Raw genomic sequence first — 26,041 nt, 5'->3', positions numbered from 1 at the left:
TAACTAACTCATTCAATTCAGTTCATGAGATTCCTACATCTCATAAGTATACCTCTCTATCATGGGTCTTAATAACCTTTGCTGAAATCTAGAGATTAGAATTAGAGATCTTGCCTTCTTAAACTACACTAATTGAGGGGGGGACAGAAAGACAAAGAAAGCACAACAGGTTACAAAAACACCTCCTTTATGAAATTTCACTACATATTTTTTTCCTTTCTTTTTCAGCAGAGTGATCTCATTCTTTATCATTTACACATATTTCATATATTCATTAAAATAACTATTTCTCAACCTGTTGTACAGCTTTTCATCATCCTTTGTCTAGTTATTTGCCTATCTTTACATTATGAGTAACTCAGGGCAGAGACCGTGCCTTCTTATTGTTTGGATAACACCTAGCACATTGTGGGTCTACTGGAAATAGTAAATAAAAATTAACAGAAAAACAATGCCACTATCTCCCCCATAGTTTAACACATGGGACATCAATCTTTAGAAGCTAAAAAAGGGGCAATATAATGTATTGAAATAAGGTCTCTTTGGGATTACCACCTATATACATTGTCAAAACTTTTTCAAGCTTATTAATATTCATTTTTTATTTTTGCTTAAATAATAGTAAATATGGGGTAAAATTCTTATTTTGATGTGAATCTTTCACTGCTGTGATGGAAACTCTAAAATATAACATAATTGGGGTAGTGTATTAGAATCAGGAAATGAAAACAACTTAAAATAGAAAACTGACCAGCTAGTTTCACTGTCCAAGCTGAGAGAAAGACAAAAAGAAAACAAAGTACATGAAGGGTGAAAAGTAACTTTGAGTTTTAAAATTCTTTCAGTTGTAATAAGTCTTAAATTCAATAATGAAAGAAGAGATTATTTGGAATATATCTATCTTCATAACAGTTTAAAAACTGTTGCCCTACACCGTTTTTTCCCCCCTTTCCTGACCAAAACTGGTAGTAAGAAATAAATGAATTCCTCATACATCAGACTGAGCTGGATCTCTTATTTCTCCCTGAGAATCAGAATGCGGAGTCTTGTGGTTGCAGACAGTAATGCACTTGATCCTGCTTTTGGCGATATTAATACATATATACATGGATTTTTGTAAAATAGGTTGTGTAGCTAATTTTCTGCCATGTCAAGCAATGTGAAGTCCTTCTTATAGGATGGCAGCAAGCTCTAAAGGTAGACTCAATATAAACTCTTCTTACCTGTGACCCTTTTTTGCTGCCTGGCAGGTTAATTATGAGAGTTTTTCCTCTGATTCCACATACAGGTCTGAAAAGAAAGAGAAACAGGGTGAAATGTATGCATGTGCCATCTTTCATGGGAAAAGCCCAGCACGAAAGGGCAATTATAACTAGTCACCACTGCCTGCCATTTCAGTTTGCATGCTCTCAAAATGCCTGGTGGTCACATTCCAATCAAGAGTTGAATTAGGACGGGGGGGTGAGATGTGCTCAGAAGAAACAGGAGCAGAAGCAGCATTAGGTAAGGCAGACAATCAGATTTCCACATTTGATCAAGTGTAATATAAAGACATTGATTGGGCCAGAGCCCCATTTGGCATAAATCTGTATAGTGCCATTAACTTCATTGTTTAGCTACATCAAATAAGGATCTGGCTTATTTGCTATTTTCTCAAATTCTTTGGTTTGTGTACAACTTGAGTAATGGTTCCAGAAAATTATTTTGACTAGGAACTAAAAATAACAATAGGTCACTCAATGTTCCATTTGTTCTATTTTATGTTTTTAATTACAGCAAAAGGAAATAATAATAATTCTCATATATAAAAATTTAAACAGGAGGACTGTTAGTACAGCAACCTGGACAGAATGGTGATATATTCACTTCAAACATAAAGGGCAATTTTCAAATCTTATTCTCCCTACGAGTCTGCTTTGCACTTCCAAGAGGCACATTCAGCAGTGAAAAAGCCAAGATGAAGAGGTTACTTGAAGCAGAAAATTTGAGATTAGAGCCTATCTCATCAGCATGGAAGATCAAAAATGAATAATAATAATATTGCTAAGCACTTATGTAGATGACTTAACAGTTTCAAAGACCTTCACAACTTTAGCCATTTATTTCTTTGGCACCCCAGACTACACCTCCATTTTAAAGATGGGGCTGGGGGGGGGAAGGGGGAGGGAAAGAGATAAATGATTTGCAAAAAGACAAAGCAGAAGTTGGTTTCAAGACCTCAGAATCAGCCCGGATCAGGTTCTCAATCCTGTACTCACACAACATCTCTATCATACAATATAAAATACGGTATATATAATAAATATTACTTTTATATTTCAATACCACATAGGGTATATCTGCACTGCATTGTAATCCTGGGTCTGTGGGACCAGTGCTTGTGGACCTGGTGTTTCCAAGCCCATGCTTGAGCATCCACACTGCATTGTAAACCTGGATTTACAATTGCTGGACCTGGGTCTCACAACTGTGCTAATGCATCCATATTGCACTATGCAGACCTTCTGACTTGGATTTGTGGATTGAGCTGTGTCCACATTGCAAAATGACAGGGCTTGGATGTGAGTCTCAGCAGGACTCAGGATCCAACCCCCAGGTGGGTCCTGGGATCAGGGTCCTGAGTGCTTGCTGACCCCAGGAAGACAGATTGTGTGTGGACAGTAGGGGGAGTTGGGCTCAAAACTGAGTCTAAGCCTGGGTTTACAATGCAGTGTACACATACCTCTAGATGCCTGAAGTCAGGATTGAGGCCCTGTAGTGTACCTCTTTGGAGAAAGAGGTAGACAGAGTACCTGCCCCTGAGAAAACAAGTGATATATAAAGGGAAGGAGAGATGAATACATCAAAATATGTATATGTAATTATATACAATGTACAATTCCTTTTTAAAAAACATATTCTGCATTATATTTATATCTATTCATTAGATATTCCCAATTGCTCCAAACCCTAACTATCATTTACAGGTGAACATTTGTAGGCATTTATGTCAAAAGTGGGTTCTGAGAAGTATTTGAAGAAGGAAGGTAGTGGCCTTAAGGATCAGTTCAGGGAGGATGTTCCATGTTTAAGTGGTGTCATGGAAGAAAGTGAGAAAGTGTTTGGGGCAGTAGGTAAGTGCGTGGTCAATGATGACATTATTAGCAGAGCAAGGGAACTACTCACATGAGTAGTCACTCATGTTTGTACCTATTTACAGGATCAGCCCCTAAATTCAAAATTTTACCCACAGGTATCTATGAGTGGAGACAGTAAATACATCATAGGATGGAGTTTGCCTTGACACTGAAAGTAAAGAAACACTGTGAGCCTTGTCACAAATGATACCCCAGATGTACATCTGTAGCCCAAACCAAAGTCCATTAGCACCACCAGAGTGTACTACAACCTATGGGACCATGAAGCGTTATCAGGAGAGATTTTTTCCCCAGAACTCAGGTAAAGAACATTTAGTCAAAACCAAGAGAAGAGGGAGCAAAGCTGCAAGTCCTAGAAGGTACCTGCCCTTCACCAGACAACCCCAACATTGCGCAGATCAGTCTACTAGCAATTTAGATGCAGTGACGTTACGTATTTGTGGCACAATTTGTCCTTCTTTATGCATTAGGGAATCCCATCAGATATGGACAGATGCATGTTTTCCTCATGACTTCATTTCAATACAATAAGGTGCCGGGGGTATCCTGAGAGTCCTTTCCAACTTCAGTCACTGACCACAACTGCTCCAGGTCTTCTTAACCACCACTATGCTTTATTATATATTACTTTTACAATCATTGCCAGCTTCCCCACTAGCTCTGAAGAAAGGTACAGTAGCAGCAGCCACTTCTGTTTACTTTTGTCTTCCTCTCCTCCCAGCACTTCCTTCATGTTTGCTTACATAGTCCTAGCTGCTGGATACTTCCACCCAACTAGCCTCTCAACTGTACCTTCTCTCACTTAATTGGTCACCTCTGCCAACCACCTGTCTTTCAATCAGTGCTCAAATAATATAAACTGGTGGGGAGTTGAGTGACAGGGTGCTGAGTCAGCTCCTGACAGCACACTTTGTTTCATGAGAATTCTTTGCAAGAGTTCCTACATAATTTTGCTAGACTTTGTAAATCCTGCTTTGTTGCAAGTCAATTAATAATTTGCAAAGAATTTATGCCACAAGTTTTTCTTTTTTCTATTTGTTAAATATTTGAGAAGAGATTGAAAATTTTTCGTAATTTTAGATTACATTGTTTACAAATTACATTTATTCTATGGCTTAATATGTAACATTTTAATTTTTCAGCTACACAGCTGAGTTGTGATTGGCCACATAAGCCATATAGCATTGTTCCTCTTCTCTGACTGAAGGATTGAATCTTGGTATAAATGCTTTCAAAAAGTAAATCTGAGTACTCAACGGTATGAACTTAAAATTCACTTCCTACAGACATTCATACTAATAAAACTGTTTTGCAGGAATGTCTGCAGAAAACAAAGTCAAAAGGGGAATGAAAATAGCAAAAGCCAACTCGTGTAAAAAAAGTAGGTGAATTGTATTGACTGCCTGATTGCAGCACTTACCCAGCTCTGCACATTCTTCATTAAAAATGTCAGAGATTGGACATATGATGTTTGCTTTTTACAATTTAGTTGTCTAAAATATTAGAGTGTAGCTAAAGGGCAAGAGTGAAGCCACCGTGAAAACTGCAGACTGTAAATGCACATCTCCAAAATGAAAGCATAGTGAACCAATATGTGGGTAGTTTTAATTGTCCCTGTCATTAAGGAATCACTGCCGTAGGGCCTGAGTCAGGACAGCCCTTACATGTTGTTTTGAATAGGGATGCTTTTTTGAATCAGCGCCATAGGGAGGAGTTTGCCTGCTCTTCTTTTTAGTAAAACATTTTTTTAAAAGAATACAATTATTATATGTTGCCATGGAGTCATAAGAGTACCTCCCAATTTTATACAGAGAACTGAACAAATTTTTTGTGAAAATCTTAGGGTGTGGTGGGAGGGAGCAAAAACCAAACTCACACACCCAAGTTTAAGCATCAGTCTGGGAAAAATAAGGTGTCACAATTTTTTAGCAAATGAAAAGGTAAGCCACAGAAAATGAGAGGAGGAAGGGGAAAATATATTTCTTGCTGGGATGTTACTGAATGTTTAGAGCCAAGGACCACAGCTGATTTATGAGGGAGAGAATTTCCCTGGCTTTCCTCTTACACAGATAATTCAGTGTCTTAATGGCACTTAGAGGCTGTACTGCATTTTTCTGGCAGGGTTACAAATTTCCTAGTGACAGGTGTCAAAATGTTCAGCATGAAAGAGCACAGTAGCTTTTCAGAGCCTCAGAATGAGCCTTTCATGTCATTGCTAACTTGACTCACAGAGAACACAAGTCTTGCCTTCAACTGTGCAGTTCAAATATGTTCTGTCTTACAGTCTCTGTACTGCCTCTTGTATTAGCATATTTCAGGTGTAATATTGCTCAGTTTAGAAATTTCTTCCAGGGGAACGGAGTAACAGCTTAAGGTTACTAGATAACTTGCAAAGATTCAAGTGGCAATTTGTCCACTTGACAACGTGAACTGCATGTTTAAAAAGAGATGACAGTATTTCCTTCCTTGTCCCTTTTCCCTCCCTAGTCTGTCACAGGAAATGGCATGGCATGAAAAAAGAAGATTACATTTTGCATGTAAAATTCAGCATTGTCAACTCTTGCATTTTTTCACGAATGACAGCATTTTGGGTAGGGGTGAAGCCAGTCTTACAATGAGTGAGACAACCCAGCCCTCCTTAAGCAGCAGTTTCCAACCTGCAGCCTAATCACCACACAGCTGCTGCTGCTTATGCAGGGAAAGCCCCTGGCAGGCCGGGCCGGTTTGTTTACCTGCCATTCCACAGGTTCGGCCGATGGCCTGCGCTGCTTCCAGCAGCTCCCTTTGGCCTGGAGCAGCAAACCGCGGCCACTGGGAGCCGCGATCGGGCGAACCTGTGGATGAGGCAGGTAAACAAACTGGCCCGGCCCGCCAGGGGCTTTCCCTGCACAAGCGGCGGAACAAGTTTGGGAACCACTGCTCTGGAGAATATGAATCCTCTGATTGGTTGTCTGTGCCACTTGCCCATCTCTAGGGCAGAACAACCAATTAGAACAGCTATAGGAAGAGTGTGTTCTCTCTCTCTCTTCTCCCCCCGCCATTCCTCCTCCCCTCCTCTTCCTCCCCCTGAGCAACCTAAAGCCATTTGCACAGGAGGAGTGAGGGGATGAGGGAGCTAAAGAGCCCTGCCGCTCAGAGAGGCTCTGTTCCCTCCTCTCCTCACTCCCTCCTACAACCAATTGGGCCAGGACAGTGCTCCTGCTCCGCTCTTGCAGCATCCAGCCTTGGAAGGCAGAAGAGCCCTTGGAGATGCCCCTCCAGCCTGGAAGGGGGAGAAGGGAACCCCTACTGCAGACCCTCCAGGGTGAAGAGACCCATGAGGAACAGGGGGGAGGGGCAGGGTTTGAACTGATGCAGGTCAAAAAGCTGTGATTTATGCTGCTCTGCAAGGGACATGCCCTTGTATGTGGTTTGGAAAGTTTGCATATGTGAAAAATATGCAAATTGAACAGTTCAATCCTATTACTGCTACTACTTAAATTTCATGCTGTGTGTGGAGCCAGAAGTTTCTGTTTCAATATACTCATTGAGTGTCAAGAAAGAAAAAAAGAAAGAAAGTTGATGCAGCAGCAACCTCTACATTTTGGTTAAAGCTGGACTTTTACAACAGAATTCTCTGTATTTATCTCCTATGCAGTATCTATCCTCACTGTTAGGAAAGAACATTTCCAGGTATCCTACAACACAACAAATATGAAGAGCTTAATTTAATAAATACTGTGCCTGGCTTTGTATGCCACAGCAGTAGATTTTAGCGGGCTTCCAAACAATAAGTAATACATCTCCACCTGGCAAGGCCTAGGTGGGATACAATGTATAACAAAACTCCACATCACACAGGAAATTTAAATTATTGTGGACTCATTCCTTTCGTGCACATAACTCTTTCTACAACCTCAATTTCATGATTCTTTAATATCTAAATAATTTCAACAATAAAAGTAAGATGACCAACACTGCTAACCTTGCAAATTCAAAAGCAGACTAAAGCAGCAGGCAGCAAGAACTGCAGTGGCCTCTACTGGTGACAAATGGAACAGCAACCCAAAGTTTAAAGTTTAGGTTGCCAAGTGAGGCTTCTAGCCGGTGAAGCCAGAACTGGACATCAATTCCAGCTCAGCCTGAAGTCCTGAGCTGCCCATAACTTCTAGTGAGATCACTCAAAGCAAATAAAAGTGCTCCAAAATTTCAGGACCAAAAAAATACTGTGGTAGTTGGCAACTCTAAAGCATACCAAATTTCTATGGATTCTTGGTTGTTTTGGGGATAAATGAGTGATATCCCTCAATGAGGCAAACTTGAAAGATATGCAGTGGGCTACATGTTACCTTCAGCTGCATGAAGAGGATAGCAAATTGTTGCAAAAAAGGAGATACACTGAGGAGGGGATGTCCTGATACTGGGACTAGAATCTAGTGGTGGACCCAGGGTGGGCGAATGGGTGAGAAGAAACAGCAATACCGAGGATTGACTGGAAGCTGTAGGAAAGGGAGAGACAAATCATATGAGAGCCATGATGTCTGAGACTAGCTGGAGAAGGAGAATGGGAACAAAAAAATCAGGATGGGGAGAATTGTGACTGCTTGGGCAAGGAGACTGGGACTGGGATGAGAAGTCTGAGTAATGGAGACTGTGACTGTGTATGTATCTAGCCAATAATACTTGGTGATTGGCGATACAGAATTGTAACCCAGATGTTGGGTGAACCTTTTCCCCAACTAAATCAAGTTTTTTAGTGTCCCTATGTTTGGGTGTTGGCCATCTTATATGGTCCTGGTTTAGGGTGACCATACATCCTGTTTTGGCCAGGAGAAGTCCCCTCTTTCAGCTCTGTCCCAGCTAGTCCTACTTTTTCACCAAAACTGGATGTTTGGCCCAGCTGCAAGGCAGAGTGGAGAGTGGCAGCTGCTGCCCAGGCGTCAGCTGAAGGCAGCACTGCCCACCAGCAGCAGTGGAGAAATTTGCTCCTGGCGGGCAGCACTGCCTTCAGAACTGATGCCCGTGTGGCGCAGAGCTCGGGCGTTCAGCCCCAACTGCGAACGGTGTGGGAGGGTTGTTCTGGTGAGCCTTGTGCGCGGTGGATGGTGTGGGGAAGGGGATGCATGATATCCACTGGATTGGTACGAGGTAAAACTGTCCCTACTAAGTGATCTGTATCTCAGAGGGTTGGGGGAAAGTGACTTAGAGACAGGAGGGATGCCCCAGGAATTCCAATAAGGCACTGCAGGAACAGATAAGGCATTGGGCTCCAATTATGCTGACTCTACTGGGTTCTCTCTCTTGACCCAGTTCTGTACCCATTTTCATGGCAAGTTTGCGAGGATGTCCCCAAAGAAGGAAGGTGAGAGACTTGAGACCTTCTATACATTGAAGGTGAGGCATAAAATTAAACCTCTGATTACAAAGATAAGAAGGAATAATCCATCAGTCATGATGGTATGGTATCAGGGGAAATTGCAGGAGACAGAGAGCCACTACTTATGGAGGGACTGGAGGCTTGCAGACAATAGGTACCAAATGCTTGAATGAGGTGATACTGGTGATCTCTTCATTGACGGTGCCAAGGTAAATACTGCCAGGGTCAATTGTACCAAAGGTCGTATTATGTCCAGTGTAATGTATGCCTCACGGGTAGGACCAGTGTGGAAATCTCCATATCATACATCTGGAAGAGTGGAGAATCTAACACTGACAAGCACAGGAGATCTATAGCCGCAATACATGCTTCTGGCATCGTTGGTACCGACAATGGTGACTGACACTCAATGTATGGTGGTACCGAGGTGGGGGCAGATTCTCAGCCCAGAACAGCAGATGACATCAGTCTCCATGGTTGTGTTGACAGTACCAGAGTTGATGGTACCAGGGAACTTCAATCCAGGGCTCAAGCTCCATCTTTGGCACCCAAGCAATTCTAAGAAGGCTCTCATAAGGGTTGACAATGGTCTGAGACCTTGCTGTAAGGGGAACTCTTTTTAGCTGTATTGCTCTGCACCAACCTTCCAAGTTCAGAGGCAGGTCTCAAAGCACAGTCCATAAGAAAGTCCCACAGCCTCATCTCTCTAGATTTTTCAATCCTTTTTTTGAAGGATCTCACATCTGGCACTTTTCTCTCTCCCAGACACTTTAAGAACTAAGAAGAGGGCTGTTAACAGGCATTGTTACTCTGAAGATGGAACAGTGCTTAAAACTAGGTGACTTCAGCATGTTGAAGCCCTGGTACCAAGCTACTGCCCAGAACAGAAACCAAGACAAAGTTTAAGTAAATTATTCTAAATGGGACAACAATAGTACTACTAGCTAACTAACAATTATATACAACTAACTAACTATACACAACTAGAAAAATAATTCTTGATAGAGGTAAAAACTGTGAGCAAGAGCACATGTAAGGCTCCGACTACCATCCATGGGTGGTGAGAAGGACTGAAAGTGACTCCCTCTTTATAACCTTGGCGGGGGGTGCAAGGAGAATCAGAGTGAATACACTGCTCCAATGGGCATTACTACGGTTTCAGTGTACAAAAGTATGCGTGCATTTAGTGTGGAATAGACATGAAATCACTCAAAGAAGATGGGCTTTTGGTATAAAGGTGGAGGCTGAACTGACTCAGGGACACTCTGTTGATCCACAAATTAACATAAGACTGTTACTAAGATGGAAAAACCCTGCTGGAAGAGTTGAAGGACTGGAGACATACCAGGGTCTTGATGTGGAAGACAGTGACACCTGGTAAGCTTAGCATGTGTGCAGACTGTATATTGTTTTATTGTATGTTTTCTCCGTAAGGCTTTTGTACATAAATGTACCGTGCTTTTGAAAGCTGGCTGGTCATCAGTAAAGACTGTCATAGACCCTTGAAGACAGCAGAATGGGAGGTTCCACTAAAACACAATGGGATGAGCACAATGAATGGCAGGGGGAGTGCAAGACTAAATCCTTGGCCTGGAGGGAGAGGGATGTGGGTTCTGACCCACAGAGAGGTGATGGTTGGGATGCCCTCGAGCAAATCACAGAGGGGACCAGTAGTGCAGTTAACCCTCGAACTGACAAGAGGCATCTCAAATTGGGCACCCAGAATTAGTGTATATCTTTGAACTTTATCTCAATATACCTCAATTCCCCATCTGTAAAATGAGGATAATAATACCCCTTTACCTCACAAGTGTTGTGAAAATAAATTCATTATTTGTGAAAAACTCAGATACAATAGCAATGAACACCCCTAAAAAGCCCAGGAAGAAATGAATAATTTTGTATTCAGAGCAGGGTTTGAATAGTGTGCAGTACATCTGGGGCCATACACTGAATAAGGAGAAAACAAAAAATTAAATAGTTGTTCATTAGGTGATCATCCTCCATTGTGTGCACTGAATGAAGCTGGGTCAGCTGGAAAAAATAGTTTGTGATCATGTAATTAATGACTGTATCATCATAATGCATACACATAGGGGAGCCACAGTAAGGTTGCATAAACAACCTTAATTCTGGCAGCTCCTAACTTCTGAGTGCTTGATTTTGCAACCTTTATGTTCTTTTAACATAGTTTTTTTCTGTGTAGTAATATTAAAGGAAAACTGCAGATGAGTTTTAGGGGGGAAACAGTTTGCAAAACCTAATATGACTGCAAGTAATGTGATCTCAGTGTAAAACATTTTGATAAAAAAAACTATTTTAGGATTTCAACATTCCCTATACAGTGCTGGAGATCCAAACCCAATTAATGCTAGTGCATGAGAATCAGAGTGTGAAACTGACTAGACCCAAAGTGAAATTAAACAGTCTAGTTTCACAATCCAAGTGGAGTTAAAGAGAGAATACATTACATTGTAAAAATTAACCTTGATTTTTAAAATTATCCATCTTAATAATCCCATGTATCATTAGTAACTCAAAGAAATATTTTTAAACAAAGAGTATAATTCTTATATTGACTAGTCCAGGGTCTTGTAAAATTCAGTGCACAATTTCAAAGCTTCTCTATATTAATGTGAAGAACCACTGCATGCTTTTTAGATTCTGCCTTAGTTTATGTTCTTTCACTGAGCAAGATGCTTTGTACAGAGAAGCTTTATAAATTATTCTAAATTATTCCTGAAATGTATTCATATTACAGCTTTGCCAACCCCAAGACTTCAAAAATCCTCCGTCAGGCCCCCCAAAATCATGAGAATGACTAAAAAAATAATAATTCTTTTTGCCTTCTGGTTTTTGAGCCTTTAGAGTACACATTGCCAAACTTTACTCTGCAACCAGGAAGGCTAGAAACTTTTATTTTTAAAAATGAAAGCTCAGATTCTGACATAATCATTTGTTTTCAGGAGGAGATTCAAGAAAAACAAAAAATATTGCAAGACTTGCAATAAAACTGCAAGACCTGGCAACAGTTTATTTGAATAGACAATTAAACACATTGGGGGCAGGACTTTAAATGGGAAAATACAGTGATAGACTATCACAGAGGAACAGCAAGCTACCCAATGGAGCTCCTGCTTGGCAATCTACTAGGTTCCTCATTTATAGACATGAAAAAAAAAAAGACTTAAAACTCTGCTAATCTTCTTTTACATGAGACAACTACACCATAATAATCATACCTTACATTTATATAGCATCACAAAGGATCCCCAGTAGGAATCACTTTTTACATGCTACTTAAATACAGCCAAGTCTAGAGTGGAATTCAGTAGCCAATTAACAGTACATGGAACCATTACACTACAGTTTGTAAGAGAACATGAAAAATAATACCATAGCTAGTTGGAATGAGAAAAAATTATTTAGAATTGGCCAGAACATAATGTTAAACATTTGTTATTATACAAAATAGTGACATGCAATTCTTTACAAAAATAGTAAGCATCTTGACTTCATGTCTTATTCAAAAGATGGATGGCATCTTCAACATCACAGTACTTCCTAGCATAATGATGGAGCATTTGTGCAGCACTAACACATAAGAAAATGACCTACTGAGTCACTAATACAATTTTCTGCAGCACCTGTGGTTTTCCTGAGATTTGATGGTGTACATGGCCTGGAGTTTATCTAGCTGGGAACTAGAGGGGCTAAAAGAAGCCATTTGCTGCCTCAAAGGGTTGGTGTGTCTTTTGGCAGACCTGGGGCATCAGTGCCTGTAACCAGTATCACCAACCAAGCCAAACGTAAGAGGAAGGGAAAGTAAAGGAGTGTACCAGCTACATAGACATTCTATTAATGTTTTGGAAAAGGTCTAATTTCAAAGGCCTGTATAATAAATCTCTGTTTCTCAAGACAATTTGAAAGATTTGAAAGATAAATGTCCCAGCCAGTTTCCTGCTTGTCTGCTAATTTCTGTATTTAGTGCTTGAATTGAGGGCGGCGGGCGGGAATTGGTATCCTTTTTGAAACAATGAAGTACAATAATTATATTTGAGACAGCTAGGGATGCGTTAGTATGGAAGGGGCATTCCATCCTTCTGCCCCACAACACTTGGGAATGGCTGAAGTTAAGGGACATTTTCTCCTCTTCCACTCCATGCACACAGGAGAAAGGACAGCATGATGCATTCTCTCTGATCAACAATAAACATTATATCCCTACTTTTAGACATGTTGTCCATGTGACTCACCAAAGCCTGACCAGCTATGCAAGTCCAGGGGCTTGCAAAGTCAGCCCCACTGTAATCCCCACTTTATTAGTCAGAGCTGACAACAAAGAAGCTAAATTATCCCCTTCCTCTGCTGAAATCCGTGTGTATCCAAAAAAAGAAAATTCTTTCTCCCAACAATATATAACAGCATATCAGATATGGAAATGAGAACACTGGGCGCAGTGGACAGAATCTAATGATGTTAACATGGTGTTGCCTTTTCGGATACCCACAAAGGGACAAAGGTTTAAATGGAAACTCTCAGTCACTTGGGGCCCTCACAATTGCACGCATCTGAGTAAGAATTATCCTCAGATTTTAAAATCTCTTTATTATTCATGATTACAATACTCGTTTTATCTATCACTGAAATTGCAAAATAAATAAAATTAAAACCATTGCAGTCATTGTTTCTGAGTTACCCTGAAATATTTTTGCTTTGCTGTTTCAGAGACATATAAACAGCAATCACGTTAACTAAGGCTTTGTCTACATCACGCAGCTTTTACGACAAGGCTGTGCTGCTACAGCCATACTGCTAAAAGCTGTGCAGGGTAGCTGCTGTTTGTCGGCAGGAGAAAGCTCTCCTGCAGACAAAAAACTTTCACCCGCCACGAGTGGCAGCAGCTTTGTCAGCAGTGCTTTTTGTTCGTAAAACTTTTGTCACTCAGGTCTGTGTGTGTTTTTTTTGACTCCAGAATGACAAAAGTTTTGCCAACAAAGTTCCAGTGTAGACAAAGCCTAACAAAAACTTGTTGATTCTACTAAAGCTCTAACATTATAGAAAGATCAATCAAGATACTGAGAACCTCAAGAGAATAAATGGGAAAACCCATGTTTCTTTTATGGTACACATGCAAACATAGGATTGTGGGAGAAGTTGTTGTTTGAAGGAAAACACCAATAGGGAAAGAAAAATTATCATCAAGCATCAGATAGTAAATTCCAAAATTTAATAGTTAAATGACTAAAAACTAAGCACATGTGACAGTGCCACTTTTAACTTTATGGCACCTTAGAGACTAATCAATTTATTTGAGCATAAGCTTTCGTGAGCCACAGCTGTGAGCTGTGGCTCACGAAAGCTTATGCTCAAATAAATTGATTAGTCTCTAAGGTGCCACAAGTACTCCTTTTTTTTTTTGCGAATACAGACTAACACGGCTGTTACTCTGAAACTTTTAACTTTCTATATTTTCATACAGAAATATTTTTCTTTGCTTATTCTGGAACATACTGGAGTGTCAAAATAATACCCTTATATTTATCGTACTAAAGGAAGTGCTTTGGTGCTTTATAAGCTATATATACAGGAATTACTTCACTCATCACTGAAATGCAACTGCACTGGGTTGGAATCAAGCAGCTGTTAACACTATACAGTTTGGGACAGGATATACAGGAGGATACATTATCCAGCAGAAACTGCAGGGGGAATTTAAGGAGGCAGAATGCAACTACCAGAGTTGGAATTTGGCCACCTATCTGGGGTTCAGACCCCCTATTCTTAAGATATGTGCCAAGCATCAGTTCTTTTCTGTGCAGTCATTCCACCACCTTGAATATTTCTAGGGAAATAGTTCACTTTGTATTTTGTTGGTAACATTCTTACCTAGAGAGCATGCCCAGAGGAGTAACATTAAGTGATCCCATCAGCATTGCCAGGGCCATCCCTGGGGCCTCTCGCTCTATTACTTCTTTAGTGGCCTGTAATCAAAGATTAAACAGCAGACTGAGTGAAAACAACAAAAAGAAATGAAAAGAAATGTGAAACTAACTAAAGTTTGTATAAGAACATTCCCCATTTTTCTTAAATGTGATCAGCATGAAAGTTTCAGCTGTGAGTGTTACAAACTCAGAGCGGAGACACTCAGCTTTCCTGAGGTCTTACCCACTTGCGATATAGAAGATGCCCATGACAAAGACTGGATTCTGAAATTCATCCCCTAAAGAATATTTTCTTGCTTGTGTAAAGAAAATAAACATAACATGGAAAATACAAAATCACTGTTAGATTTAGTGTAACAAATTACTGAGAGAATACTGAAAGCCTTGCGCTCTGGGACCTTTATGTCTGCAGGGACTATTAAGTTCCACTGCATGAATAATGATAACTTCCTCTATCAGGAATGAAATAGCATTTGGCAACTAGGCAAGAAGACTAATTGTAAATGCCCCCTTATTATCATCATGTGAATTTTCCTGTTGGCTTTTTTCAGGGGAAAAGGAGGGAAAAGTATAAAGCAATCTGAGTAGGAGCAGGGAAAAGAACCTGCTAAATGAAGCCCATGTAGCAGACAGACAGGAAAAATAGTGAAAATGAAAATGATAATGGCCAGGGGATGGCAGAAAGCTGCAGCCTTCCCTATCAATTACATCGGCAAAGTGGTGGTTCCAAACAAGCCAGTGGCATTTGTTCACAGGCAGTCCATATGCAGGAGGATGGTGGTAAAGTTACCAAATTTTCACAATTTTTTGCATGTAAGGAAATGGGTGAGAAATTATTTTTAAGGGACATGCATACTCTTCTGCTGCCACTTCATAACACAGGATTTGTCATATAGGATTAAATTTATCTATTCTAGTCTCTAACATCTAGCACTGGCCAATACCTGATACTTCCAAAGAAAGTTAAACTCCTTTCTCCCATTCCTTATAATGCACGTGACCAACAGTGTAAATGTTGTACGTGGGGGATAAAAACCTCCTGACTCTTGCAGAGACCAGTTTATGCTCTGAACCATGATATTGGATTACCCTTTTCTTACCACAAATAGCTATGAAAGTTACTAATTCTCATAAAATCATCAAACCCATTTTTTAAAAATGCAACCAAACTTCTTTGTGCAGCGATCAGTAGAAGGGACAGGGAAGCAAGAAACTCCTTGTTAGGAAGGTCACTGTCAATATACTAAATATTCTTTGCATAATATTTTGCAATTTGACACACTGAAAGAATTAAAATAAAAAATAATATGTAAAGGATTCCATGGAAAAGTTATATATTACAAATCAATTACATTTACCCAGCATGTTTCATTCAGAAGCAGCAGACCCCAAATGGCTTTGCAGGTGGTTGGCTCAATTGTTGCATACAATATGCCCCAAGAAGATACTATGTCTCAGTGTGCCAACCCTTGTGATATTTGGTGTTATTCTTGAAGCCCAGCTCTTGGAGTCACATGATTTTTCAAAAAAAAAAAAAAAAGTCTAGCTCTCATGGTTCCAGATGAAAGCTTGAAAATGTGAGTCCTAAAGGCTCAAAAACCCCAAAGGCAAAAAAACCCCTCAGATGTACTATTTTGAAATTTGCACACTTTTTAAGCCTACCTCATGAGTTCTGAGGGCCTGACTGAAACAGTAGGGCTTGGCAATACTGATGTCTCCACATCCAGAAGGGTGCAGAAATACTACATCACTCCTGAAGTGGGTGCAACAGGGAAACACAAGGTCTGCTGCATTGAGTCTAACCCTTGAACTGGTGTGTAAAAGGGATGTGAAACAAATGCCGCAACTATAATCCCTTCAGCAAGTATAAAAGTAAAGATTCAAATTCTTACAGTTACAGCTACTAGATTCCACATAGAGTTCACCAGTCAGAAAAGAAAACAAGAATTGGTGGGATCATTGCTGGTATTAAGAACACTTTGTACTTATTTTGCACTTCTCATCAAAGGATCTCAAAGCATGTTGCAAACATTAATTATTTCTCTCTTACATTATCCAGGAGAGGTAAGTATATCCCCTATTTTACATATGGGAAAACTGAACCTCAGGTTAAATGACTTGCCTAAGGTCACTAAGTGAGTCAGTGGCATAGCCAGGAATTGAATGTCTCTTTTAGTCCCTAAGAGAGCATGTTACAGGGCAAACCCTAAAAAAAAGAATATGCCTATTGCATATTGCTTAACCAAAGGCATTACCACTAGTAACATCTTCCAAAGGTAAATATAATACCAACAGACATAACATATAACCACAAAGAAAAGACTCCAATCTTTCATCAAGATGCAAACTGGTATGTGCACTCAGTCCTGAAAACTAGAAGCTTAGGCTTATGCTAAACCAAAGAATTTGAATGCAGTAATAGAAACTACATTTCCCTTTAGTTCATGCATATAGTGTGTGTTGTACAATATCTGCCATCTTCCCTTCAGAAACAGAAAAGGCATAAAAATGCAGCTTCATGTTTTCATTGCTGCAAAAAGGAAATGGGAAGACGTGACTTGGAAACAATAGAAACAAAGCTCAGATCTCTATGTTGAATAAGGTGTTCTGCCAAAAAATATACCTGGTTTGATATAAAATTATCAATCGCCCACTGAAAATCTAAAAGATTTGGTGTGTTTTTCAGTATAGAAGAAATATACATTACAGTATTGGGACAAGTTACTGAAAGTGCATCTTACTAAGAATGAAGAAAGTAGGCACGCTACTGAACTGTGTATGGGTGTGTATATAAAATCACATACACTTGTATGTATTATACACACATATGCCTTTCACCTTCAAGTAATAGATATTTTCTAAGTTATTAAAAATTGCTTTTAAACATAATTTATATATTGAGATCCCTTTTCTTTGCCCTTGAGCAGAGTGACACTTTGAAGATGTCATTAGTTAATGTTTGAAAGAGGCTTCAAAGATAGTGCAAGATATAAAAGAGTGTCACAAACAACCTTGCAGTCCAGGGAGTCCTTCAGTGAAATTCAAGCACATTCTTTAACTTCATAAGAAAAATTATCTTAATAAAAAGTCATTGCTAGCAGGCAGATTGATTATTAAATATGCATTGTCTATACAACGGCAAAATCTGGAAGGGCAACAAGTCCAGATAAACAGTCTGACCCTTCGTATAAGTCAATAAATATACTGCATTCTTAGTATGTATGCCTTCATCTATTATTACAGGCATACTTCTGCTAACAGGAGAACATTGCCTGTTCTCACAGCATGGCTAGATGGATTTAATGAAAATGGCTGCTACTAACATTCTCACAGTTCCATCTGCTGTTTAAATCAGCCACCTGAGACTCCACTCTTGGGATGTCTTTAAATAACACATAGATACAGTATGTACAAATCAGTGAGCAAGAAGAATTGCAGTCTTTCTGAGACAGACACATGCAAGTTAAGTAGTTGTACATATGACTGAAATAACTGGGCCTGTCATAGTTTGCAGACCATTTTGTGTTCATCTGTAACACTCTCTTTGTTATTTTCAAGTAGTTTTTTTATTACAGAGCTTTTAGCCACCTTTCTTAACCCCTCCTCCGTGGACTGAGGCAGGAGGAGGAATGTCAATATAACATTTGCATCTGTGTCCAGCTCAAGAGCTAACAGGCACATATATTTACTCTCCTGCATACAAATCATTAACAAAATAAGGTGACTCAGCATCTTGATATTGCACCAATACTCTGGGAGCTGCAGTGAAGCAGTAAAACTCTGTTTGATAACCCACTTTAGATAATTTCCTGAAAAGATCAGTAACCAAATATTAGGCCTAATGAAGCCCATCTCCTTATTTTACATCACAATTCATCATCTCCCTTCTTAACGTGACAGGATTGAAGGGCACTGGTTTTGGGACAATCTGCTGGAGACAGAACATGAAGACATATTTACACTAGAAAAATTAGTATACATAGTACAGCAACAGCCAGAAATAGTGCAGTTGCACTGGCACTAAGCCACTAATATAGACGGACCTTTGGTGTTTTTACGTCAGAATTGTCAGCTATCATGGTTTTAGTGTGTGTCTCGCAATATTTACTTTCTGAAATTTTAGTATCACATTTTCTCATGACTGCAGGCATTAAATTTGTGAATTTTACTTCATTCAGAAGGCCAATGTCTCTCATTACTTTCATTGGGGCTGAACCTCAGTCACGGCAGCTACCATTCCCTTCGTTCTCTCTCCATGGAAGTGAGCATGTTTGTTATGTTCACAGTTGGGCTTCTGTGGTTCCAGCAGTACCGGGGGCACTCACCGCGAGGAAGACAGGGGGTTGGAGGTGCTCACTGGAGCAGACAGGCACCACTCCAGCAGATCCGCTGGTGCCTGCATCCGACTGCGCATGTGGACGCATAGCCTTCTCCTCAGATACTTGCAGAGGCGAAGTTCTCTAGCTTCCCAAGTCTGAGGCGGGAACAAGTGGCAGATGGAGCAGCGGGCGATGATGTGGGCTTTGCTGAGGCAGTAGAGAATGTTGGTGCTCGTCACTCACAGAAAAGCTCACACCTTTTGAAGCTGGCTTGTTAGGGCATAATTCCCGGGAGCTTTGGTCTGGGAGCGGTGTTTCCCCACCAGGGGATCAAGTCCTACAGGGGAGCCTAACTAAGTACGTAACAAAGCCAACTATATATAACTAACACACAAGTAAACTATACACAATAAGTAGGAATGGACAAGAGTTCTATTAGCCAGCTAAGAGCACCGAGGAACAGGGGTTCTGCCTCTGGCCATGTGGCAGTAAGAGGGAACTGGAACAGCACTGACCCACATAGCCTCAGATGCAACATAGGGACTATGCATGACACGTGTGTGGGTCAACGGACACTACTACAAACAGTTCCAGCTCCGGTGCCTGGCATGCATGCACACCCACGTCTGGAATACATATAGGGATCATCACTCAAAGAAGAACTGAGAGGAAACAGTAGAATGTGGGCTGCAAGTAAGATGCCACCTGTCTTGAACTTTACAGAACACTTTCAAAATTGTAGTGACTGTCACACATCCCACAAGTTTGTTAATCAGGAATGTTAAAGTTCCAATTTTGTGTGACAGCAGCCTCACAGGGTTTCAGCCTCCCTGCTAGACCAGCATGGAGCTGGCAGAAGGCCTGGGATGAGTTAAAATAAAGGAATACATAGGGGGCCTAAACACTGAGTGAAAGAGGAGGCTCTGGGTGGCCTTACCTTCAGATAGGTCTGCCTGCTGCAGCTGCCACTGATTGAAAATGTGTCAGGAATTGAGTTTGTTCATCCCCAACTGCCAACACAGTAATGACAACAAGGAGTCCTTGTGGCACCTTAGAGACTAACAAATGTATTTGGGCATAAGCTTTCGTGGGCTAGAACCCACTTGATCAGATGCATGGAGTGGAAAATACAGGAGCAGGTATAAATACATGAAAGGATGGGAGTTGCCTTACCAAGTGTGAGGTCAGTCTAACGAGACAATTCACTTAACAACAGGATACTAAGGGAGGAAAAATAACTTTTGAAGTGGTAATGAAAGTGGCCCATTTCAAACAGTTGACCTTGTCTCGTTAGACTGACCTCACGCTTGGTAAGGCAACTCCCATCCTTTCATGTATTTATACCTGCTCCTGTATTTTACACTCCATGCATCTGATGAAGTGGATTCTAGCCCACAAAAGCTTATGTCCAAATAAGTTTGTTAGTCTCTAAGGTGCCACAAGGACTCCTCGTTGTTTTTGCTGATTCAGACTAACATGGCTACCACTCTGAATCACACTAACGGTGGCATTCCCTTGGGGACACAGAATGGCAGGATGAGGGGAACAGAATAAGGAATGCAGAATGGTATAGGGACTTCATTCATAGAAATATCAAATTGAGCTGTTCAGCAGCATTACATCTATACTTCTTTTTAAAGTATTGAAAATCACTGGCAAATACAAAATTTAGTCAATTTGCATAAAATGCTCATACAATAGGATCGTATGTCTCCCTAATCCCCCCACCCCCCCAAAAAAAGGTGGCAATGCTAGGTGAACGGGAGAAACAAAGGGAATGCAAGATGCAGGCAGGAGACAGAAAGGTAAAGGAAAGGGGTTGTTTGCAGGCTAATGTAGGGTTCAGGGGAGAGACAGATGGGCACAGGAATGTGGAGTGCAGGGAGGGAAACTTAGAGGTTACAGTGGAATGCGGGGGCTGCAGACTAAGAGGGATGGGAATATGAGCAGGATGGAGACTGAAGAGGTGCAGGGGAATGGAGAGTGGCAGAGGGGAAACAAGGACTAAGATACCGTAAAGGGAAAAGGATGGAATATGTGAATGAAGGGTACGGGCTGGGAACAGGACGCTATGAGGGAGCATGGAAGTGAATTGGGAGTGGGACGGAGACTGGGTGGAATAGGGAGGGAAATGAAGAAGGGAGAGAGAGAGGATATTGATAGGGAAGGAGGAAATGGACATGGATAAATTGGTAGCTTCTCCTACCTCGGGGACTAGGAGGAGATAAGTGGAGGCCAGTAATGTTTATTTATTTCAGAAAAATGGGTTCCCTAAAATCAGGGGTGCCATTTAGAGAGGGTGTGGGGGGCTCTAGAGCCCCCCGAGTTTCATACATGAGGTCTACTCAACATAGCCCCAGACGGAGCTTTTAATTGCAACACAGCTTGAGTGTAATATGTGATGAGTTCGGAAGCTGGGAGCAGCACAGCCTTTGGGGCAGGAAGTTTGTTTAGAAACAGAGGAAGGGTGATTAATGACAAGACTTTTGCTATTTTAAAGCAAATTAAAGATCCTTAGATGATCCTGAAAGCATTGGCAGACACTCAGTTAAAAGACAGGAAACAAAGGGTAGGAATAAATGGTGAGAATGGAGAGAGGTAAATAGTGGTGTTCCCCAGGGGTCTGTACTGGGATCAGTGCTGTTCAACATATTCATAAATGATCTGGAAAAAGGGATATGCAGTGAGGTGGCAAAATTTGCAGATGATACAAAACTACTAAAGATAGTTAAGTCCAAAGCAGACTGCAAAGAGTTACAAAGTGATCTCAGAAAACTGGATGACAGCGCAACACAATGGCAGATGAAATTCAATGGTGATAAATGCAAAGTAATGCACATGACAAAATATAATGCCAACTATATATACCAAATGACGGGGTCCAAATTAGCTGAACCCACCCAGAAAGAGATCATAGAGTCATTGTGAATAGTTCTCTGAAAACATCTGCTCAATCAAAAAAGCTAACAGAATGTTGGGAATCATTAGGAAAGGGATAGATAATAAGACAGAAAATATCATATTGCCTCTATATAAATCCATGGTATGCCCACATATTGAATACTGAGTGCAGATCTGGTTGCCCCATCTCAAAAAAGCTATATTGGATTTGGAAAAGGTACCGAGAAGGGCAACAGAAATGATTACTGCTATGGAACACCTTCCATATGAAGAGAGAGTAAAAAGACTGGGACTTTTCAGCTTGGAAAAGAGATGACTAAGGGGGGATATGATAGAGGTCTATAAAGTCATGAATGGTGTGGAAAAATTGAATAACGAAATGTTATTTACTCCTTCACATAACAAAAGAACCAGGGTTACCCAATGAAATTAATAAGCAGCAGATTTAAAACAAACAAAAGAAAGTATTTCTTCACAGTCAACCTGTGGAACTCTTTTCCAGGAGATGTTGTGAAGGCCAAAACTATAACAGTTCCCATAAGAACTAGATGAGTTCATGAAGGATAGGTCCATCAATGGCTGTTAACCAGGGTGGACAGGGACCCAATACCATTATTCTGCATGTCCCTCGCCTCTATTTGCCAGAAGATGAGAATGGGCGAGAGGGGGTGGATCACTTGATGATTGCCTGTTCTGTACATTCCCTCTGAAACACTTGGTATTGGCCACTGTTGGAAGACAGGTTACTGGACTAGATAGACCATTGGTCTTACCCAGTATGGCCATTCTGATGTTCTTCTATAGAACCCAAATGTATCTGCCCCCACTGCAACCCACGAGACCCCACTCCCCTCCAAGCGTTGAGATAGAACCCAAAAGTCCTGACACTGTCTCTCTCTCTCTGCAAAGTTAGTAACAAAGTAAGAATATACACTGAAATTTTAAACCTAACCATTGTCCCTTAAGTGACTTGCCACAAGATGTCAGAACATGTTATTATTAGAGCAGAGTGGGTCCAATATATATTTAATTTTCTTTCTTTTATATAGGAATTAGATACAGGGCTCCTGTCAGCTAATTGCTAAGTTATCTGCCAAAAAACTAGAGTTTTCAAGTGCCTAAGTAGCCTGCCTGGAATCACAGTTAAAGTTGTCACTCCCTACCAAAATCTGAAATGGAGCTCCTGCCTAAAAGAGAATGTTTCTCCTACATTTCATTTTTATAAGTAAAAATGTAATAGCAAAGAAATGTTTCCATCCAGCCTGAGGTCCCTTTTTGTTTGAAGAGGGTAATATGCTGTCAACCAAACTGATCTATTTTTAGGCATCTTTGATGTAGCTGTGGTTGCTTAGCAGATGGCTTACTGCCAACTAGCTTCACAGAGCTCTCCACTTGCTTGCTTCCCTTCTTTTACTCCATGTAAATGAAATACTAGATTCCCTGAGCTGTAGAAGGCCTCATGGCAGCTTCTCTGGCAAGCACTGACTGCAAACTGATTTAATCAAAAGGCCAAAGATTCCTCTTTAGACTTATAAATGGTCATCTCAGATAGTGTCAGGAGCAGGTCTCTGGACTTAGCTGTGCTGTGGATAGGATGACCATAAACAAACAGCCAAGAAAAAAAAAGTTGCCAGTATCTCAAAAGTTGCTTCTAGAGAAGACAGAAGAGGGGCTACAGCCAGGAGATAGTCATGTACCAGTCTTAAGATTCTCTTAGTTTCAGTTCATCCCATTGCATTATACTGTTGTCTTTAATTACATGATCACATACTAGTTTTTTTTCTACATGGGTCGTCAGCAAAAGGGTTTGAACCCCGAAGCTTTAAAACAGCACATACCTCATCCACTTGAGCAACACCTGTAATTTGGTGGAAATAAGCTGCTATCCCCTATATGGACAAGCCCACGTAGTGGGTCAGTGACACACACTTGGCAGTGGGTTACATTTCTATTTAGGAGAAAGCACTGAGCTATTGAGTATTAGGATTCCTGGATTCTGTTCTTGACTCCGGGAGCTGAATGAGGTCTAACGGTTGGAGACAGCCTAGCCAACAAAGGTGCTAGAACTAGGGCTGCTAGGGGCGCAGCCCTGGCTTGAAGAGGTTTCCATCATATACAGGCTTTACACTTTGGTTCAATGGCTCTCAGCCCCCTCCCCCATACAAATTGTTCTAGCACCCCTGCTAGCCAACAAGTAATTTGGCACATTCATTCTGAAAGGCAGCAGTGTGGAAACAATAGATAAGACTTGGCTTTGTCATATTAGAAACCTGTGCTCTGACTGGAGTGGCCTTGTGCAAACAGTTATTTTACCTTTAAAATAACTGAATGGTACTTTGTTTCATCACAAGGTATGAACTGGGATTCAGTCTCTTACTTGGAGTTCAGTTAATTTTCCCCAAGGTTAATGGGTGAGGATCTCTCTCTTGTCCTTCTACCTCCTCAAAAACACAAGGTATTTTACAGAGCTGTCATATGAGTATCACACAAGATATGTGACACCTGGCAGGCCTCTCCAGCAGCCTGAAAGATTTAGGGCACCTGATTTATCCAAAGATTTTCAGCAGATATTTCTTCCCCTATTGAGAAATCCTGGGCACTGAAGAAAGTAGATAGTTTAGTCTGGCCTGAGTGGTCTCATTAGTTCATTTCACAATGAGCAGATCTGGTAGGTAAAATAATCTCATTTATGGTAAAAAGAAAAGGAGTACTTGTGGCACCTTAGAGACTAACCAATTTATTAGAGCATAAGCTTTCGTGAGCTACAGCTCACTTCCTCAGAGGAAGTGAGCTGTAGCTCACGAAAGCTTATGCTCTAATAAATTGGTTAGTCTCTAAGGTGCCACAAGTACTCCTTTTCTTTTTGCGAATACAGACTAACACAGCTGTTACTCTGAAACCTCTCATTTATGGTGTTTCTCCCCACACTCCTTTTAATATGAAGAGATAATCTATAGGCCTATAAATTACTCATATTCACAGGTCAGCCATTTTAGCTGGTCAAGTCCCTACTGGCAACAAAAACAAATACAGGCTACTTCCCTACAATTGGTGTGGCACTGAGAAATTAGAGTTTAGAGGGATCTAGACTGACTGAAAATTCTGGACTGCAAACCCACTCACCTATTTTTTCTGTTGGCCACCTGGAGACAGGGATCAAGGATGCAGAAAATACTGTCTTGTATCAAAGTTGTTTTGCACCAAAGTTTATATCAATGTTGTTGTGTATCACCACAAAGTTTCCATAATTTGTACCATGTAGAAGCCTTTTGAGAAAAGGGCCCACAAAGGCCATTACATGTTGAGATGTGTCATGGATACTATGGCCATAAGACTCTCTATGTTGTCATCTCCTGGCTCTTGCTTACTCTTTCTACTAGAATGATGAGGTCCTGTATCTATCCTAGGGGAGGAAGGCTTTGATTTCAGTAGGGTATAGCAGGACCCCTTCGTACCCCAGTAGTCTGCTGAGACAAATCTTTTGATAGTTTTCATGAACCCTAGTGATACCAACACTCGGATGGTGAAAAAGACCTATAGTCAGATGTACTCAGAAGTGGTGTCCTGTATAAACCAATTGTCCAACTGTCAAAACACTCTCAGACTGCATAGGCAGGCCACAACTACTGGCAGGCATTTCATGCAAACATCAGGCACCAATATCAACCCAAAAGGCACAACATGAAATTGATAGTGCTGTTCCTGTACAATAAATCTGAGATACTCCCCAAGCACCAGAAGTATTCCTATGTATGTGTAGGCATCTTCAAAACCCAGAGAACAACAGCTAGTCACTTTCCCCTGAAGAGGCATGATGAATCCCAAAAAAAACCACTTTGAACTTTTTTTTAACCAAATATTAATTCCAAAAGCGCTTGAGATCCCGGGTAGGCCAGAGACTGCTAGATTATCAGGAAGTATCTAGGATACTTTTTAATCCAATGGCATTGAATGATGACCCTCTTTGCCAGGAGCGTCTGGATTTTCTACAACATCTCTGAGATCAGAATGTGTCTGAAATCATTTTCAAGCCAGGAGTAGCAGAGAGAAGCAATGTGGAGGGGTCTTTGAAATGTTCAGAACTCTTTACTACTATCCCAGTGTGATACAAGCAGTCTAGCATTTTAACATTTTCATCTGCATGAACTAGTCTCTCATAAGGAAAGCCCTCAGCTCAAAGGCCTCGCTACATCGGTTTTACTATTACTGAGAGAAACCTGTTCACTGTTATATCAAGATCAGAAATAGCTGGGTATTCAGTTCCAGTGCAGTAAGGAAGAAGTTCATTCAGCAGTTTGATCTCAGGGAACTGGGACTTGGGGATCTAAATTTGAATGACCTAGTACTTTTAGTGTGTTGGACTGACATTTACCAATTAAAGTA

General features: G+C 40.7%; 1 protein-coding gene across 21 annotated transcripts in view; it reads right to left on the bottom strand.

The window, feature by feature from the left end:
• GPHN (gephyrin) overlaps nt 1–26,041 on the bottom strand; it is a 590,148-nt gene that overhangs the window by 208,899 nt on the left and 355,208 nt on the right. For 19 of the 21 annotated variants that reach the window (XM_073348373.2, XM_073348352.2, XM_073348355.2 and 16 more), the window contains 2 exons: nt 14,383–14,477; nt 1,224–1,290 (listed from right to left, as the gene is read on the bottom strand). In XM_073348373.2, coding sequence (XP_073204474.1) covers nt 1,224–1,290; nt 14,383–14,477 — 162 coding nt within the window. Of the gene's footprint in view, nt 1–1,223; nt 1,291–14,382; nt 14,478–26,041 lie in introns of those variants that run through there. The other 2 variants (XM_073348371.2, XM_073348372.2) reach the window with 2 other exon arrangements.

The sequence above is a fragment of the Lepidochelys kempii genome, chromosome 6, assembly GCF_965140285.1.
Source record: "Lepidochelys kempii isolate rLepKem1 chromosome 6, rLepKem1.hap1, whole genome shotgun sequence".
NCBI lineage: Eukaryota > Metazoa > Chordata > Testudines > Cheloniidae > Lepidochelys > Lepidochelys kempii.
This window is presented reverse-complemented; position numbering and strand designations above follow the sequence as displayed.